The following is a 17,308-nucleotide window of genomic DNA, read 5'->3' on the forward strand; positions in this document are numbered from 1 at the left end:
TTATATGTTGTCCACATGTATGTATTACCTGTTCATACTAACTATATCCAACAAATCCATGAATACATGTGAATACATATTATTGCCATTTTTGCCATCCCTAGTCACTGCGTTACTATAATAAAATCTCCCGTATGAGAACATTTAATTGTTTTATTTGAAAAAATCTCCTCTTCCAGAGTTGAGTCAGTGTTGTTTATGATTAAGAAGTTCGTTTATACCACATTGCGATAATAGATTTTAATATATTTAAATGGAGATTATAAATATTAAAATAATAACTAATTTGAATATATTATTTGAACTTTTATAATCATTAGTTAATGATTATTTTTTTAAATAATATTGTTTGTAGTTAACACGGTTTTTATATGTAAGTAGTTGCATTAATGTATGGTTTAGATTTTTCCAGTACGGAATTATATTCATAAAGAGGTTATAATTTTTAAAGTATTCAAAGTAGCGTTTAGAAATTTTAAAAACAGGCATTAAAAAAAGAAATATACTTGAGTTTCTTGTTAAATGTATGTTACAGAAAGGATTAGTACTTTAATGATGACAACATATAATGAAGCTCTAAAATTCTTGAAAATTTGTTTAGTGTGGTAACGAAAAACCTTCTTCAAGACATTGAAGCTTGATATCTTGCATTATGCGTTTAAGAGAAGTTGGGTTGCTCGTAATAATAGCATCAACATGTTCCACCAACATCCTTCGCATGGATTCTACATCATCAACTGTCCAAGCATACACCTTTTTGTTCCTCCTGTTCGTCACAAAGCAAAATATGGTAAAAACATGTGTTCCAGCTGCAAGTTGCATTCTTTAATAAAAAAACATACCTGTGCAGAACTCTCACGATCTTTTCATCAATCAATCCATGATAGACACCAACAACCTCCGCACCTTTCATTCTCAACAAAGTTGACCTAACTCCACTTGAATATTCTCTCATTACAATGTATCCAACCTGCATCATCCCAGACAGACACACCACTCAATGGAAGTTCAAGCAAGCATAACACATCTATAATACAGTTCCAGCTTGCGGCAGCTTCGTAATGATGACAATAATTTCATGTCATCAATAGATACACCTATACAAAAAGTTAATCAGGCACAGCTAAAATATTCAACTAAACCCCCAAATACTTGCAGTCTGTTACCGTGAATCTTTTTTCCACTTCCTTATCTCCAAACAAGAATGAATGACCTCCATTTTTTTAACGAAGGTAAGTCTTTATTTGTACTGAAATATTCAATAAGAATACCGCCAATATGCACAATCATGATAACACTGCCTCAGCCTGTTATTTGTAGAATAATAAACTAGTACTTTTGGTTAACGAAGACACAGTTCTGAGCACTTTCTCATGTCATGCTATTTTATACAGGTTTTGAGATGACTAGGTGTGGGCAAAAGTATTTGGATTGAATTAAACTTCTAAGATCTGTAATAAAGTAAACTTAAACTTTACACTGTTTTTAATAAAAATTGAACTTGATCACTTTGTTAGTTTAGTTTTAAATACTAAACAGTTAAAATGGCAGTTAGATAGTAGTTCAGTGCACTGTTGAACTAAATTGTTTTATGACAGTTCACAAATTGGAAAAATCGTAACATGAAAGCTTCAGTGTGTTCAGTTGTACAATATTAAATAATAAAACAAGATAAACAACACAAAAGTATGAAACAAGGATACACAATTTTTTTCATTTAAAAAGTTGAAGTCATTGACTAATAGAATTGTAGTTCAACTTCATGACAATTGTCTTAGTTATGAGTTCATGCTTAAATATGCTAAAAAGAGTTTTACAGAGAAAAAAATGTCAGAATTGGAAATTTTTTCTGCAGAATTTGGATTTAGTAACAAATTAATAGCTTTCGAGTATTAGTACTTTTATCTAAAATGTTATCAGGTGTAATGAATTGGTATGGACATAATTCAATTCAATTCAATTAGAATGAGGTTTAAGAATAATAAAAATGTAATATTTTAAAATGCACTCCAGTTTAGAGAAAAGAAAAGTCCAGCTGGTTTTAAAAACAGTTTAGTTCAAATATTTCGAATAAAGTTTATAAAATTCATAAATAGTTCAGATCAATTTATTCAATTTGTTTTTCAATTCAGTTTAGTTCTTTAAACTACTTTTTTCAGTTTATTTCAACTTCCACACAAATTAGTGCAGTTTGATCTTTTTTACCAGCCCACATGACTAAAGCAGGCAGCTTTTGCAAGGTATGTATAAAAAGTTCACGGAAGAAGTCATGCATGAGTTTTTCGTTTAGCCACGAGTAAAGACTGTCTGGCTTTGAAGACACGGCTCAGTTTTTCTTTTCTGTCAATTCTTTGGTTCATCCTAGGAGAATCTATATCTTATCTTCCCCCTTCTCTAATAATATTTATTTATTCCTATCTAAAATCCAATTTTCCATTCTCTGAAAGAATCACAAGTCGTATTCTTTAGAGCTGCAATGTATCTATCACTTATTAGAATGCTTCGAGGGCCCTGATGACTTCGTTTTCCCAATAATGACTTAAAATGCAATGAATCAGCATAGATATCTGACAGCCCAGGGTATTTCCATGCTTTGAAGAAAGAATTCTGTTATTTGTCGCACCACTTTTACACCAACTCTCAGATGCGTTATCTTTTATTAAGCATTAATTATCATTCACATTTTATATTAAATCACTTGCAACGGCCATAATTTCAATGCTAAGTAAGATTTTCACAAGCCAACATAACCAAAACTATGATCTTTTGTTCTTATGTTCACTTACCATTTTAGACTGAAATCTTCAAAAAAAAATTAATGAAAAACTATCATAAAAACAGCAGAAGATTTTCATACAAAATGGTAACATCAAAAACATGAGAAGACATGCAAACAGAGCTAAATAAACTGCTTCTTACAGTAATATTTGATGAGAGTTTAATTACATCCCTTGCTACATTGTCACTTTTGGCCCATATGAGGCAGTTGCTGCACTGTGTCTTCCCCACCTGAAACAGATATATTTCTATTTTACAGATGAAAACTACAGGCCCACAAAAGCAGAAAATATTTGGAACATACATGTTAAACTACATGGAAAAAGAAAAAGAAACATTAAGTTGAAACCATGTGTTTATTTGAGAGCATGGGGAATTTAATAATATTGAGAAAACAAAATCAATATAGCAAATAGAGGAGTTTTGGTTCCTCTAATAATAAAGATGTTAGTAGAATAAAAATAAATTTTACTAAAAAAAATATGATCTTTATATATGTAATCATGAAAATATGATATATATTTCTGTATTTATGAATATATGATTCTAATTTTTGTAATTATAATACTTCCTCTAAAGCTGAAACATATAAGACATATTTGTTCAACTTGCAGCAAATGTGATTTGTGATTGATCTTTAGTGCCCCTCAGAGATTTGGTGATAATATCACCCAGTTGTTCACTAGTACAAATATCTCTATACTCCAATTTCTCTCTTAAGTAATGGAGATTTACCTCAATATATTTGGTTCTTTCAAGAAAGACAAGATTAGAGACATTATGTAATGCAGCATGGTTGTCACATATAAGGCATAGTTGAGAATTTTCTTCAAATTTAAGCTCTTTTAAAAGTTGCTTTAGCAATATGAGCTAACAAGTGACTAAAGTCATTGTCTTGTTTATTGATTTTTCTAAAAGATCAAATTACACACAACAAAAACGTAATACCCCAAAGTGGAACATCTATTATTGGGTCAGCCAATCCTGTCAGAGAACACAACAATTTGAGTATTCTTCTTACCTTAACAAATAAGGTCTTGGCTAGGAGCATTCTTAACATATCTACAAAGGGATCTTTAAACATATCTACTTAAGGGATATATATAACTAAATCCAAATGGTTTTGACAAGGAGAGCTAAAAAGTTGATTTACTACACTTTGTATGAGCTGCCTTTATTGACACTATCAGAAAAACACTAACAAATGTGTTTACCACCTAGGTTAGTTTTGTTTAGCTTCTTGAGCACACTTCTATTCATCTATAAACAAAAGTGCCTCTTCCATGTACAAACTACACGAGAAATATAAAATTAGATGTTTTTGTTAGATTTTGTGTCTTGAGAGTTGGATACTCTTAGCTTAAGTTCTTATCTTAGAGAGTTTCTTCATCAAGTGCTAAATCAACATAGTACTTGTCTTTGTTGCTTCAAAAAAGGTGGGGTGTTCTAATAATCTCTTCCCTTTCCATCTTTTCAATCTTGCTCTTTGTTATTGTGCTTTTTCTATTTTTGTTGAAAACATCCCTTCATCATCTCCATAAGATTGTTAGTGTTCTTGGATTGAACACTTTCAAAGGTTGTTAGATTATCCCTTTCCTAAAGAGGACTCCATCAAGTATGGGGATAGCAAATGTTCACTTACCCTACAAGCAGAGAGGCTATTTCTAGGATTTAACCTCCTGATATCCCTAGATCACAAGGAATAAACCTTAAGGGGGTTGATGTAGTCCCCCCCTCCCCCCTAAGACAGGCAAAAAAGCTGTATTCAACCCCCTCAAGGATATTTTAATATTTAAATAAGTCTACCACAAATACAAATTTATGTTAGATTATGAATCCAATATAGATTAATTATCAATGAGAAATAAACCCTTTAATTAATTGAACAATCCCCAATACCCCAAAGAGCAGTATGCGGAAGCATACCTGGATTGACCATTGGGAACCATGTAGATGAAATCTGATCTTCTGTGGAGCCTTAAATTCATTTTTATTTTCTCTCCTAATGGGGATGAAGAGAAAGAAATAGGATTATAATGTATGTGCTTACAGATGAGGACAGACTAAAACCTCTATATGTAACCTGATTACTTTTTCAAAAAAATCAATATTTCTAATTTAGCCCCTCATCAAATTAGAATATTCTATATGGTATCTACACAATTAATAATTAATATTTCATGACATATATGTTCTTAGCCATAAATTTAATTAATTAGATCACTTTAATATTTTGGCTAAATAATATAATGGTCCTAACACATTTAGTTATTTATTATATATATATATATATATATATATACATATATATATACATATATATATATATACATATATATATATATATATATACATATACATATACATATACATATATATATATATGTATATGTATATATATGTGTGTGTGTGACCCAAATTAGAATTGATTTGGATAGATAGATAAAATGTTTTTCTAAGTGAAAGTTAAAACTTCTTTGAATGTGATGACGGAGAAATGTCAAAGGTACTTTTATAGATTGATTACGGCATAATGGTATATTGAAAAGATTGTAGAAAACAAGCTATATTAATAATTGGTTAAGAAAAATGCTAAGGGTAAGAATACACAAATTTTACTCAAATCTTCTTTACTTATATAATAAATAATTAAATGTGTTAGAGTCATTGTACTATTTAGCCAAAGTATTAAAGTGATCTAATTAATTAAATTTATGACTAAGAGCATATATCTCATGAAATATTAATTGTGTAGATATCATATATAATATTGTAATTTGATGAGGGACCAAATTATAAATATTGATTTTTAGAAAAAATAACCGACATAGGTTACATAAAGGAGTTATGGTCCCCATATATAAACACGTAAGTAATATTTCTGTTAATTTCTCTTCATCCCCATTAGAAGAGAAAATCAAGAGGAAACATTTTGGTGCTCTATAGATGGAAGTTCAGATACCATTTTTCTACATTGTTTCCAATGACCAATCTAGGTACACTTTCGCATACTGCTCTTTGGGTATTGGGAATTGCTTTTTCTATTAAAGAGTTTAATTGCTTATTTGTCATTAATTTGTTTGAGTTCATAATCTAACAAATTAACATTGGAAAAAGTTAAATAAATACGAGCCCAACAAGTCAACATTAAAATTATATGCACAATAGCCGAGAAATTTTTCATCATGCTGCTTATACATCTTCCAGAAGGTTATCAACTCAAGGGGGCAATCTAAAGCCTTTACCCTTACAAAAAAAATTCCTTTTGAATGAAATGGGAGAAAAATTATCTCTCTTTTTTTGCGATAGTTTTTAATATTATAAGTTAATTTTAAAAAGATAATATATAAAAGATTACATATATTAAAAAACTACATTTTTCTAACTATTATAAAATATCAATTTTCTCCATTCATCCTTTTTTACTCTAACTCCTGCTTTTATCATTCCTATTTCATTCCTTCATCCTCTTTCAACCTCTATCTTAGTCCTCATTCAAACAAATCATAAAGGAAAAAGGAACTGAAAATCACAAGTAGATGAACATGTAAGGCACAGAAGTATTATACTTACAGCAGAGAGAACATCTTTGGCAAGCTCTTTCTCATAAAATGGGGGTCCAACCTTGACATCTAGAACTATCTGTCGCACTGAATTCGCAGTCAACTAGAAAAAAGTATAAAGGAACCACAGTCAAAATATATAACAGTGGAAAGAACATTTAAAGAGATAATTGTCATCAATAGAATAAAAAAAATACAATATAAAAGATGAAGCAAGTATAACAAACATGGTGAAAGGGTAGATCTAAAATTATTCAATAAACCAAGAGGGAAGAAAAGAAAGAGCATCTGAATCTTGTGAACATACCATCAGAGCATCTTGGATTGTAAGTATAGTTTCATCAGTAAACTTGGACTTAGACTGTTGAGAAAGACTAAGCTCTCTTATCTACAGAAATAAACTGAACACAATCTTAGTCAATGTTACTCCTTTCTGTAGTCTCAAAGAATTCTCAATAAGGGAGAAATAGAATAAAGGAAATGTTCTTAAAATGTATGAACGTGTACCAGCAGCAAAAATGCAGTCAACTTTGGTGCTTATAAATTAGCAGGACCACCTAGGAAAACAAAACTAGAAACCCCAAAAACAATACACTAGCAGCTAGACGAAAAGGATGCACAAAATGAAAGCTGCAGTCTCACCTGTTTTGAGTTCATGTGACCAACTTTTATACTATCATTTCCAGTTAACTGCTGCAAATCCCTGCCTGCATCGTGTGAGAATGAATCTCAAAGTGGTTATAACCCTATCTCTTCACACAAAAAGATTTAACTCAATCTAAAAACAATAATAATTAATACAAAAAAATGAACTTGATTTTTTTGGCTAAAATTGAATCTGGGTTTATAGCTATATTTTAACTTTCAGTTTGGTCCTTTAAGTTCAAAAGTTTCCCCTTGGTCCCTTAAAATTGTTCTGTTAAACCAAATCTGAATTTCCATTAATTTATCACACAAATCCAGTCAAAATAGTGACATGTGGCAAACTGTGAAAGAAGATGTCCCGTTAGCCAAGATTGATACCCATATGGGCAAAAATGAACACATTAATTTAGTCTAACAAGGTGAAACTTTTTCAACTTAAGAGACTAAACTAATACCTAATTGTAAAGGAACAAAGTCTATTTTTGCCTGATTCTTTCAAATAAGATACAACTTCATTTAATTGACTTAACAAGTTGTTTTCAAGAAGTTTCACTTTGGTCTCTGAAGGGACGAAACTGAAACCTAACCAAAATGCAGATAAAGGAACACAATTCTATGTTAGCCTAATTTTTTCAAGTAAGGTAGAACTTCATCTAATTGAGTTAAGAAATGTGTTTTTACCAAGGTGAGCCTACGTATACTAACCAGTGATCACAAGAAAACCTTAAATACAAATTTGTTGACTTCATATAGGCAACAGAAGTGAAATAGAAAATGGTAGTACAGATTGGAGTTTAACGACGTTGAGAAGAAGGCAAAAGTACCTGTCGTGAAGGGCAAACAGAACTCCATCTGAAGAACGAGAAACGTCGATCTCAATGCAATCCGCGTGAGCCTGAATAGCGTGGAAATACGAAGCCATCTGCCAGCAAAAAAGAATCCGAAATCAGCAACCTCAACATAACATGAAATGAAAAATGCAAAACGAAGAACATAAAAATCAGAAGAATCCGAAATTACAATTTATAACGAGAAATGAAAGAGAGAAAAAAATGTTAAAGGAAGAATCCGAAATCAGCAACAATAACATGAAATAGGAAAGAAAAAAGAAGATTAAACAAAGAATAGGAAATGAACAACAATAACATGAAATAATAAATGAAGAATCCCGAAATGAACAAATGTAACGTCAAATAATGAACGAAGAAACCGAAATTAACAATTATAACATGAATTGCAAAAAGGTTAAACGAAGAATCCAAAATTATAAACTATAACATGAAAAGAAAAGAAAAAGGTTAAACGAAGAAAATAGAGTGAAGAATCCAAAATTTCAGCTATAACATAAAATGAAAAAACGTAAAATGAAGAGAGAGAGAGAGAGAGAGAGAGAGAGAGAGAGAGAGAGAAGGCTACGGTGTTGGGAGAAGCCTTGGAGGAATCGCCACCGTGCGCACAGATGAGAGGAGGATTGTTGAGCCAACGGCACTTCATGAGTTGAATCTGCGGCGCAGCTATAGTTATAATGATGAATTACATAAGAAAACGAAAACAACGTAGTTTATGAAAAATTCAGATTAGCGTAGAGCGAGTGAGAGGGGAATGGAACCTGGTGGAAGCGTCGGAGGCGAAAATGGAAGAAAATTGGAGGAAGAATGGCGAAGATGGCGAGAGAGACAACGATGAGGCTCCGCGAAGGAAGCTTCAACGGTCTTCTTCCCGTTCTAGATCTTGAGCTTCGCATCATCATTCTCGCTTTTATCAAATCGCCGATCCTTTCGTCTCGTTTCTTTCTGGAGTTACTTTGAAGGAGACGACCGAAACCAATAGCACAATTGATGACCTAATTTTCATGCCAAATGTCAACAAAATTTCATTATTTTCTGAATCGTTCCTTCCTACAAAAACAGTGTCATTTGGAAACATTTAATTAGCATTTCTTTTTATAATTTATAAAAAGTTAACCTAAATATATCTTTCACCAATTTGGCTATTTTGTTCTTCTAAAATTTTCTTGAACTTTTGTCTCCTTAAAATAATTAACATTACTTTTATTAATTGTATAAATAATTTTAAAGGTTAATTCTACTTTTTAATCTCTAAACTTGAAAAAAAAACTGAGTGTCATGTATATTATAAATTTTGTACCAATTTTATTTGGTAATTTATAAATAAATGTAAGATGTCATTGAAAGTCAATGACACCATTTATTATATCATAAAATATTTTATGTTATAATGAAAATGTTATAAATTGATTTATAAAATATAGAATGAAAGTGTTACAAAGTTTGTAATAGCAACTAAATTCAAATTTAAAGTTTTCAGATTAAAAATATAATCAATCTAATTTTAATTATATATCAATAATTACTTGCACATTTATTTTTTCAGTAAAGCATCAGTGAGTCCCAAAAGTATATGATAAAGTGAAAAACCAAATTGAAGATGTATTTGTTGTGTGTTATTGAAGCTGAGGTATACATTGTACTATGTATACTGCAGTTATTTCTATGTTTATGGTGACATTTAGAAACAGTGACCAAAACAGAAATCATGATACTTTGAGATGCTCCAGAACTGCTGAAATATCAAAGTCCTCATAGCTCTTCTCTGCATAAACAATGTTGGGGCTATCTTGGAAGAACACATCTTCTCTTTTGTAACTGTCTTCACTCCGAAGAAGCCTTTCACTGCCACATTCAACAGCCCCTCTCAGAACAACTGTCTTCTGTATGCCAGCCATGAGTTCTTCATAATCTGTATCTCCTTTTTCTCCCACAAATACAACCACTTTCGCTAGATCAATCCCCCACTTAACTGACAGGTACCTAAATGCATACACAATAACAACAACATCATAAGTTTCACATGTAGTTTTATCAGCATTTGAAGTTCCTATATATGTTGTGTTGGGAAGAATCAGCAATGTTCCTCCTCACCTTAGTGCTTGCTTTCTTGAAGCAAACAGTGGTACCACATTCAATCTCCCTCCTGCATGCGTGTAGACAATGTTACAACGTAAGCCTCTCATTCGAAGCCTTTGCCGCAGCTCATCTATCTTCCGGGTCTGCAAATTGTCATCACAACTTTAAAAAGTTACAACATTTAAAAGTTTAACCATTCACTTGGATCTTGTTAGGCTTAAAGTTCATTTCTTAACATCGTATTAGAGCCAGGTAAGAGTCTATCTTAACGAGGTTTGTGTGAACATATTGTTCCACTCGTTATCGAATCATCCATTAATATCTAGTTTTACGTTCGATATGTTTATACCTCGGCATGAGGGATATATTGGAAGTCTCACATCGAAAGGCTAATTTATAGTATATAAGTAGGTACAAACTTACCTTACAAGTCGGTTTTATGAGATTAAATTAGGCTTAAAATTCACTTATTAACCGTTGTCTCTATTTTAAGTTACAATATTTAAGAAAAGAAACCTGTTATCTTACCTTGGCTTCTGTTTTCAAACTATAGGATAAGCACCTTGAACTGCAAGCACTTGCACACTCTACAATGTCGTTCTCCTCTTCATCATCAATTCTAGCAAGCCTTGGTATTGTTGAGCTAATATTCTCACCTGGCCAAGCATACTCAACATGGGCCTCATAATCAGCATCGGCCATTAAATCTTTCCATGGATAATACATTTCACTTCCACTGTTGCAAACCACAGCATCAAATTCCTCTATGTTCACTTGGCAGCCGTTCAATGCTTCAATTGTCTCTTGTAAACTTAAACCAGTAAGCAGCACCACACCAATTCTGCCTGGTCGCACGACTTTCATTACATTCAATATGATGGTCTGAAAAGCCTTAGCCAAGTTTCCATCATTATCATAACAATCAGCAGCTACTACCACAAGACTTTCCCTCCTACCAGGGAAGTAACTGTTATTAGAATTGCCAGTGGAAGAGACCCTGCTCATGATTGCTTCAATAATCTGTTTCTGCCTTGCTGCAGGGTCCGTCTCTCCATTCAGCTTGGAGTCCCCTTCCGTGGAGAATCTAAAAGAAATGTCTTCTACATCTTTCAATGAGTCACTTGTTGGTTCTTCAGCAATTGGTGTAATTTCCAAGAGGGAGGTGGAGCGGCGGTTCTTGCCATGTTCAACATGGGAGAGGTAGTTGCGGCAGTGTTCAGGCCATGAAAAACGATGGATGTTTTTTAGGCCGTTTTTGCGGCATTCTAGCCAAAGATTTTTGTCTGCAACAAGCTTTAGGAGTGCCTCTTCTATGGCTTTCTGGTCATGTGGATCAATCAAGAGTCCATTGTTGAGTGCCTGCAATGATGTGTAACACATGATGAACTAACATAAATAAATATATACTTTAAAGAGAAAACAAATAAAAGGTGTAGTAAGTGAGAAGTAAAAATGGGAGAAAATGGATTTATAATTTATACTATACCTTTAGAATATCCACTGGCCCTCCATTTTTTGTTGCAACAACAGGTAAACCATAAGCTGCTGCCTGAAATGGGGGAAGACCAAGGAAACAATGTAATTTGCCATATAGTGAATTGAGTAAATCATATTTCATAAGCTGAATGTCACTGACCCTATTAGCCATCTGAAAATTAACATCTTAAGATCTAGTTCAGCGATTTACCTCTATTAGTGTGAGACCAAATGGTTCCACCAGGGCAGGGTTGATAAAAACTCCCTTCAAGAGACAAAACCACTGTGTTACTGTTAGCAAATGTAATGTTCCAAAAAGACAAGGCAGATAAAGTCAGATTAGCTGTCCAGACAACAATCAAGACATTTTTGGTTTGATTATTTGACAAATGACTTCAATAGGACTGAGAACTAAGCTCCAAGTATTTTGAATTTGAGTTTTTATACTTTCATCAATGTAGCCTGCTTTCTCTGCTTTGCCTATCAAGTTGAAATATTGCTATTTTCCTCTAAGTAGTTTATTTATACCACCAAAGACTTGATTTCTCATCCTATCAAAGTCAATACATAATTAGGTGTTTTCAAGTTTACTTCAAAGAATGCACCTTTGTCTTTGCAGCGAGACGATATATCTCTGGAACTTCAGATTGCTTGTGATGTTTGGGGTAAGCAACCTGACCATACATATCATACTTGTCAATGAGCTTGAGCACCATGGTAAGAACAGTAGAGCTGCTGTTAGACATTTCTTCTATGTCATCTCTGTTGCCAAGTATGAGGGTCTGCCACAAGAGTAGAAAGATGTCACTCGATCACAAGCTGATAATCATATGACAAATCTACATTTTGTTTTTCAAACAGAAATGGAAAACTCACTAAGTTAGCTAGTTTCCTTAGGGCTTGGCATTCCCCAAAGGCCTTGAGCAAAGTCATGACATTTTTCTTAGGGTCAGGGCGTGACAAGGCTAATATTGTTGGTTTGTGAGGATTTGTGAAAAATCTCATTATCTGCATGGCAAAACACAACTCAGTTTTTCATTTGTTGTGCTTATAAGCAATGTGCTAATGCTATGCAAGAATTGCTGTAGTGAAAAAATGGTGACTGGAGGGAAGATTGTAAGACCTCAGACCAAATTGGAGGCAAGTTCATTTTGCTTTGAGCTCTGTTAGATCCAATGAGTGACTTGAGATCCCCCTCACCTTCCACTGTGTCTTGTATTGTGACATAGCTGAAGTCCATGCCTGGTGGAATGACCTGATGAAAGATTCAGCAGAAGGACACACATCAGCATCTGTGAACATTGTTTGACAAGATAAAACCATGAAACAAATAGTGACATTGTGCATACATACCACCATCCTTGGCATGTGTCTTCCAAGGCAACTTACTCCACGTCTTCTCCTGACTCTAAGCTTCCTCTCTAACTTGAGATCGTACCCATCATACAGTCCCCATTGCTCTTCAATCTCTTGCCTTGTGCTAGTGACAACCATTTCAGCAGCATCCACACTGAACTCCTCAGCCTCAATCCTCCTCATGATCTTGTAGGTTGCATTTATGGCCTCCCTAGAGAGCCTCCCTTGCTTCAGCAACTGCTCAAACTTGTTCCGGCCTAACGAGTGACCGGTGAGCACCATAGGCACATTCAATGCACCAGATAAGTGTGCTGCTACCTCCCCAGCATCAGCATAGTGACCATGGATAACATAAGGCCATGTTGGCTTTCCACCATTCACTTGCTCCCCCAAAACTCTTGCCATGTTCACAATGTGACTCAGAGCACCATCCACAAATTCAGGTAAGTGTGGCCAAAGGGATTCTTTTGGTATGTACCTGCATGAATCAATGCATTCTACTGATCTAGTTCCATTTTATGACCTTAACCCAAATGGAAACTCATGTGTGGGAATTACTTATCACGAGGTCCACAAGGAAGACGAATGATATATGCTCCTCCACAGTCACTGCCATCAGAGGGGCAAGACAACATCTCAATAGGCTCTCCATAGCTGGAGTCCACTTCTCCTGGTGAAGCTATTTGTCTAGTCAATAGATCAACACGGTAAATTCCTTTTGTGTTGGCTAGAGCACGAGCAAGTTCCACTACATATTTCACCTGAAATTGAAGCAAAAACAAATAAGAGTGACAAAGTAATAGATAGCCACAGGAAAAATATATATATATATATATATATATATATATATATATATATATATATATATATATATATATATATATATAATAGCCATAGGACAAAAGTTCGGTTGTTAAAGTAAACAGATACCTGACCACCAGTATCAGAATCTCTCCCAAGTTCCATATTATCGCCTCGTACCAAACCATGAATACTACAAGACAACATTAAAACTGTTGTCATGAATACCAAAAAGTTATGCAATGAGAATGTAAAACAGTTTTATACTATTGTGTGATCAGAATCCATTATTATGGGAAATTTGATGGCTTTTGCAGTAACATACCAAAATGATTTCTGATTGAATGAATAATGTACGTAATACCTGATTAGGACAATATAAAGGTTCCTAGAGTTATCATCTTCCGACCAAAGTTGCATTTCCGAACTGATTCTGGAAATATCATCCTTGACATGAGGTTCCAAACCATTATTATTGGCATCACCTTTTTCTTTCTCACCTTCTGAGAGCTCAGAAAGGTCATTTGCAGCATCATTACGCCCTTCTTCACGATCAAGACGCCTTCTTGCAAGCTTTTGAGCATCATCCCATGCAATCTGCATCAATTAAAGTTAAGCCTAAACCTCTGTTCTGGGAATAATCAAGTTTAAGTTTGATATTACATATAAGAGGATTTAACTATCTTCAAGTGATGAAAGCTAAGATAGGCTAAATTAAATGTGACAGTCTATTCCATATTCAAAGTGACATATAATGTACTAATGATAGATATGAAGCACAGACAAGTGTCTTCAATAATAATTCCTGTGGCATAATAATTCAATGATCTTGAGGAAGTAGGTTTATGTATAATTCAACTACAAAAGAACTAGCTTATTAGGTGAGGATTGCATCGCATGTATATATTATTTGACCTTATTTTTAGTCGATGTAGGATTTTCTAGACAATGAGAAAGCATATGATGATTACCTGTTTCTTTCTGCGAGTGAGGTGCCATATGCGCCAGCACATATTCTCCAATCTGTTACTACGCTCACGGCTATTCCTTGTAGCTGTTACCTGCATAATGCATCAATCTCCATTACTCTTGCTTCCACTTAGGATTACACAAAAGAGCATCTTCATCCTTTTCTATCCAACCATTTTCCCCTTTACTACCAATTTTTTTTCATGCTGCTTCCTTCATCCAAAATTATGGCTTCATCCATCTTTGCCAAGAGATTATATTCTATAGACTTTTATGATAAACTGCATTTTCTATTCTGTGGATGCCAAAAGACTTTTCTCACTTGCCATGCTGAATAAATATTGCATCAGGTAATTAAATTCATGTTGGTGTTAGGAAATCCTGTTATTTTTCCTTAGAAAATCATGTCATATACCTTTGCATTTATCTTGAAGCTTAAAATATACTGGCAAGTTGAAAACTCTTTTTCCTTTTTGTCAGTTCATGCATATGGTTGAATTTACTCATGAAATCATGCAACTAATTCAGTAATCCTGTTTTTATTCAAAAACTAAAGGAACCATGAAAGAAAGAGATAACTTCACATTACAAATCAATAAAAGGACTATAAATAATTACTGTAAAAATTAATAGATTTATTATTAGATTATAGTTGTAAGAAAGTTAGTTAAATGATTTAATGATAGCAACAATTGGTTAACACCATCATCTTGTTGCTATCTGCCACCCCACAAGAAAGTATTCAGAAGCTACAATTTCTCCCTTTCTATAAAAGTGGTCCCAATAAAATGTAAATATTCTTCTTTTACTTTATTACAAAACATCCAAAATTTGTGCCAGACAAAATTCAGATATAATTTGTCATTAACCTTCCCTTTTTTATATTTATAAAACATTAGAGCATATTAATGAAAACTGGTTTTGTGGCATATTGATCAAAAGTTCAGTGACAGAATCAGAGAGAGAAAGAAGCTTAGACAAACCTTAACCCAGGTCCTGTAGAGGTCATGTTCATCAAAGCTATTGACAACTTCTTCAACAAAGTACTTGGTGGTGGGATTAAACAACTTTTCTACCCTCTCATCTTTATTATCTTCTTCAAACTTTTCAATCTTCACTTTATCATCATTCTTCTTCTTCTTCCTCACACTGCTTCCCACGTCCAATATGGCCTCCAAATAACCATTTACCCATTCATTCACAGCAGCCATGTTTGAACAAAAATCAAGCAAACTTCTTCACTTTGTAACCCACTTGAAGTTCAGTGACATCATTGTATGCTTTGTAACTCAACCATTGCTGATTGCTGAATGCATACAAACAAATTGAAATTTTGTTATGAAAGATAAACAGATAGGTAGAAGAAGGAGTTGTGAGAAACGGTTGTAGTTTGAAGCTGAGTTGCACAAGGATAGCATAATAAGCTCTTTATAAAGGCTTTTCTTTTTCTTCATAACCTCATTTTTTTTTTTATAAAATATTCCACTAATAAGAGGGAATATTATGTACATTTTTTGAAAGCTTGTGAGAATATAAGAAATGGGTGGCTTTGATTTGATTCCCTATCTCATATTCCTTGCATGAAAACTATTAGAGAGGTATTATGTTAACCAAATATGAAATATCCTTATTCTTTTGCTATATTCTCCATTTGCCTTCATAATTTATTCAGTTGCCTACCTGAAGGATGTAGGTATTTGCAGTGTATATGAAGTTCATGCACTTTTCAGTGGGATAAAAAAAAAATCTAACATTTCCTTTAGCAAAAGAAGATAAAGTTTATATAAGTAGGCATACCTAATTAAAGTTGTTTTTGTAACATGTATTTTGAAAGACATCTGTTAAAGAACAACTGATATATATTTATACCTTACTGGTTTTATTTTACTCAAAGGACGATAACATATAGTATAATATCTTGCATGCAATTGATTAAGTTCTTTCTATTGTCATACCTAAATATAACTATTTTTGTATTTAAAAGAATTAGATGGAAAAGCAAAATGTAGTTAAAGGGGAGAAAAGTTATCCTACTTTTGTAAACTAAAATTTAGTTAAGTGAAGGTTGGTTTCTTTCTCTCTTTTTTTTATGTTTTCTACATGAATGGTGAATGACTTTAGGTTCAATTGTCTCACAAAGTCAAATCCATATCAACTCCAAATTTTGGAAATAAAAACATTACTAAATGAAATGGTACAAAATTTATTTATTATGTCTTAACCAAGATTATCATATCACTCCTATAAAGTTAGCTAATATTAATTGGTGAATCATAGATTATACCATAATGACTAAAAAATATAATTTTTTAAATCAATTTAAACAACCAAGATAGAAACCTTTTCATATTTACACAATTATCATATGTTATCATATTATGATGGAATTTTCATCTTTCAAGGCATTGACATGGCCTGTCTTATGATGGTCCAAACTTTTGATTTGGCATTACACGACCAATTGACCATGTAAAACAAAGCATCATATATTTTGGTACTTTGTTTTTTATAACTTAAATATATATTGAAGATGGCATCAAAGAAGATCCAAAACAAGGGTGAGTTGATAAGAATCTAAGGAAAAGAATGGAATTAAAATAGAAGAGATAAAGTGAAAAAAGGAAAGAAGTGTAGGTACATACACTAGAGGAATGGGAAACACGAAAAAAAAACCAAAAAAACAAAGGTTGTCGAAAAGAGATGCATGTGAATGGACATGAAATGAATGAAGGTTACATCAAAAAGTAAAGATGGAAGATAGGTATTATTTAGTATGCAGGCATGAATTAAAGA

General features: G+C 33.1%; 2 protein-coding genes across 4 annotated transcripts; both read right to left on the bottom strand.

Moving 5' to 3' along the window:
• Window positions 1-488: 488 nt before the first annotated feature.
• On the bottom strand, window positions 489-8,874 carry GDPD4 (PLC-like phosphodiesterases superfamily protein). Of its 2 annotated transcripts, none has more exons than XM_088108256.1 (9): window positions 8,596-8,874; window positions 8,403-8,489; window positions 7,811-7,908; window positions 6,984-7,044; window positions 6,649-6,729; window positions 6,352-6,444; window positions 2,920-3,009; window positions 843-970; window positions 489-766 (listed from the first exon to the last, which is right to left on the bottom strand). In XM_088108256.1, exons 1-9 carry the CDS (start codon window positions 8,734-8,736, stop codon window positions 598-600), a joined length of 948 nt encoding a protein of 315 aa, XP_087964382.1. In that variant the 5' UTR covers window positions 8,737-8,874; the 3' UTR covers window positions 489-597. The 2 variants fall into 2 exon arrangements, with proteins under 2 accessions (XP_087964382.1, XP_087964383.1); XM_088108257.1 differs by having other exon boundaries at window positions 8,403-8,500; window positions 8,596-8,738.
• On the bottom strand, window positions 8,769-15,917 carry ATSPS4F (Sucrose-phosphate synthase family protein). 2 transcript variants are annotated; one of them, XM_088108255.1, is made up of 15 exons: window positions 15,499-15,917; window positions 14,518-14,607; window positions 13,911-14,143; window positions 13,676-13,739; window positions 13,304-13,506; window positions 12,743-13,223; window positions 12,513-12,644; window positions 12,266-12,397; window positions 11,995-12,171; window positions 11,601-11,654; window positions 11,400-11,462; window positions 10,442-11,272; window positions 9,929-10,056; window positions 9,550-9,817; window positions 8,769-8,884 (listed from the first exon to the last, which is right to left on the bottom strand). In XM_088108255.1, exons 1-15 carry the CDS (start codon window positions 15,724-15,726, stop codon window positions 8,849-8,851), a joined length of 3,120 nt encoding a protein of 1,039 aa, XP_087964381.1. In that variant the 5' UTR covers window positions 15,727-15,917; the 3' UTR covers window positions 8,769-8,848. The 2 variants fall into 2 exon arrangements, with proteins under 2 accessions (XP_087964381.1, XP_047161734.2); XM_047305778.2 differs by lacking the exon at window positions 8,769-8,884 and having other exon boundaries at window positions 9,417-9,817.
• Window positions 15,918-17,308: the final 1,391 nt, after the last annotated feature.

Source organism: Vigna umbellata, chromosome 3, assembly GCF_029865625.1.
Source record: "Vigna umbellata cultivar VRB3 chromosome 3, Vumbellata_1.0, whole genome shotgun sequence".
Taxonomy (NCBI): Eukaryota; Viridiplantae; Streptophyta; class Magnoliopsida; order Fabales; family Fabaceae; genus Vigna; species Vigna umbellata.